Raw genomic sequence first — 2,789 nt, 5'->3', positions numbered from 1 at the left:
TAATAATAATAATAATAATAATAATAATAATAATAATAATAATAATAATAATAATAATAATAATAATAATAATAATAATAATAATAATAATAATAATAATAATAATAATAATAATAATAATAATAATAATAATAATAATAATAATGATAATAATAGTAATAGTGACAATAATAGTAATAGTAATAATGAAGTTTAAGCCAAGTATAGCTAAAGTAGGTAAATTAATTATTATTAATGATCAGCCTTCTTTAGTATTTTTTTAATGCTTCAACGACTAATATTTTCTTCTTCCTCTTATATTTGATCCATGTTTATGCATAGATAATTGCACCATTTTATTGTAATATATATTATATCAGTTTTTTTTTTCCCGATGCAAACATCATTGCGCTAATTGGTAATTTACCAACAATGCTTCTCTTCTATGATTAATAATTGAATACAAATACAATCAATTAATATAATGTATTATCAAGTAATGTATACATAATATATATATTTTTTTTTATATATGTGGAAAGGAAAAAATAACAATAAAGCTTTCCATGATTTATCATTTGAATGTAAATAAGCCAATTATTGCAATGATAATAAATTAAATAATGTAAACAAATTAGTTAAGTTAATGGTTAATAACATAAATGATAAGATGATAAGATGTTTAATTACCTGATCTAAGAATGGAAGTAATTCATCTTTGGTTGGTAAACATACACGTAATGATAAATTCTTATATTTACCAGGTGGTATTCCATTTTCATCACATTTTGCCACTTCATCTTTTTCGAGGATTTGTACAAAATTTTTAAATGCGCCACCCATACTTTTGCAAATATCACAATAAACACTGCAAAAAAAAAAAAGAGCAAGTAAGGAGAAAAGTAAAATTATCAGTAAAATAATAATGGAAAGTATTAATTGATAAAGAAATGATAATGGAACAAAGAATTTTTTTTGAAGGTTTTTTCTTTTTCAATTTCAAATGCTATCATTTAATTTTATTAGTTAAAATCACAAATATTTTTAATGTTATTTATATAATAGAATCTTTGACAATTTAACAATTTCATACCTTTCATTTTTATTATATTAAATGTTTAGTGATTAATTAATTAATTAATTAGAATAGGAATTTGAACAAACCATGAGCCTACACCGCCACAACCATAACGATCTGCGTTAATGCATCGTTCAGCTTTACCGTGGATACCAATTTTAGTCTCCAAATGTATGTAGTATTTAGCACTACCATTAAGACCTGGTGGATACACCTGTAATTATAACGTACGTTTATGTGGTCATGCTTCATTGTGTTTAATAAATTAATTCTAGGTAGATTTCCAATTTCGCATGTTAACTTTATAGCTTATAATTATTAAAAATAATTCAAAAATCATTTCACTAGTAGGAATATTGAATTTCAATTTCATTTTTCAGTTTTTAAGTAAATGAGAAAAAGTTGTGTTGAAACCATTTTCTTCAATTTAATTTGCAAAGACTTCAAAATTAACCGAAAATAATGAATGAATTCTTTTTCTTTCTTTTTTTTTAAACATTCCAAAATATTAATGATTAATAACATTAACCTGTTTATCAAAAATTTCGCAATTAAAAAAGAAAAAAAATAGAACTTTCCATTTTTTTCTCTTGTTTTCATAACAATTTTATTTGCTTTCCTACTTCAATATATATATGTTCATTCATAGCAATAACAAAAACAACAACAACAATAGCAACAACAATAGCAACAACAATAACAATAACAACAACAACAATAACAATAACAATGAAAGCAAAGGCAATCTGAGTTTTTAAAATTATTTTTGGAATAATAATAACTTTTTTTAAAAAATTTATAAAGCTATTGATAAATAGTTTCAAAAAAATCAAAAAAGATTTCAAAAAAAAAAATAGAAAAATGAAATGAAATAAAATAAAAAGAAATTGCATGAGAAAAGTTAAATTAAAACCTCAACTTCACCGCCACTCATCCGGAAACATTCATGACCAAGAGAATTTTTTTCCGCTGTAAATTTTACACCTTCTGATTTATAGCTTGGAAATTTTATCTGTAAATTTTCTTTAGATGGACCTAAAACAAAATTGGATTAAGTTTTTAACAAATTAAGTAATCTAATTTCATATTTTCAAACATGGAAAATTTCTATACATTTGTTAGTTTTTTATTTATTTTTTGATCTTTGGATGATAAAATAATCTATTAGGAGGGAATTAGAACATTAAGCAATTCTTTTTTTTTTTTTTTGACAAATGATAAAGGCATGCTTAATTTAAAATCGAATATAATTGAATCAAAATTATTATTTTTTCATCACAACTATACTATACTGATGATAATTCACGATACTTTATACTTGCATCAATAATTCTTTTTTTGGACGATATTTTAAATAATTTAAAATTAGAATTTTTTCCACTTTAATTTTGAATTTAAAGGAAGATTTAATAATGGTTGATTCGAAAGGAAAGAAGGAAGAAAAGTAGAAGCATTGAAATGTGATGAGGTATTAAATTCGTTGCTTCGAAATGAATTTAATTATAACCATTTTATTATAAGAAAAACTATTCCGAAGAAAGAGGACTGGTTCTTTTTCTTTTTCCCTTTTAAAATTTAAGCATTTTTTTTTTTCATCAGTGTTAATATCTTTTTTTTCAAGTTTGGTAGTTGATAAAATGATAATCAATTTTCCGATTGATTGCCAATTTATACATGTTTGTCGAAGTGTGTGTGTGTGTGTGTGTGTGTGTGTGTGTGTGTGTGTGTGTGT

At 23.0% G+C, this 2,789-nt stretch overlaps 1 protein-coding gene across 1 annotated transcript; it reads right to left on the bottom strand.

The window, feature by feature from the left end:
• Window positions 1-350: 350 nt before the first annotated feature.
• LOAG_14306 (hypothetical protein) lies at window positions 351-1,991 on the bottom strand (the record flags this gene model as incomplete). Its single annotated transcript, XM_020448791.1, has 4 exons — window positions 351-422; window positions 670-847; window positions 1,144-1,271; window positions 1,971-1,991. 4 exons carry the CDS (start codon window positions 1,989-1,991, stop codon window positions 351-353), a joined length of 399 nt encoding a protein of 132 aa, XP_020301091.1.
• Window positions 1,992-2,789: the final 798 nt, after the last annotated feature.

Source organism: Loa loa, assembly GCF_000183805.2.
Source record: "Loa loa unplaced genomic scaffold supercont3.35, whole genome shotgun sequence".
NCBI lineage: Eukaryota > Metazoa > Nematoda > Chromadorea > Rhabditida > Onchocercidae > Loa > Loa loa.
Note: the sequence above shows the minus strand (reverse complement) of the source record. Positions and strands in the feature narration are given on the sequence as shown.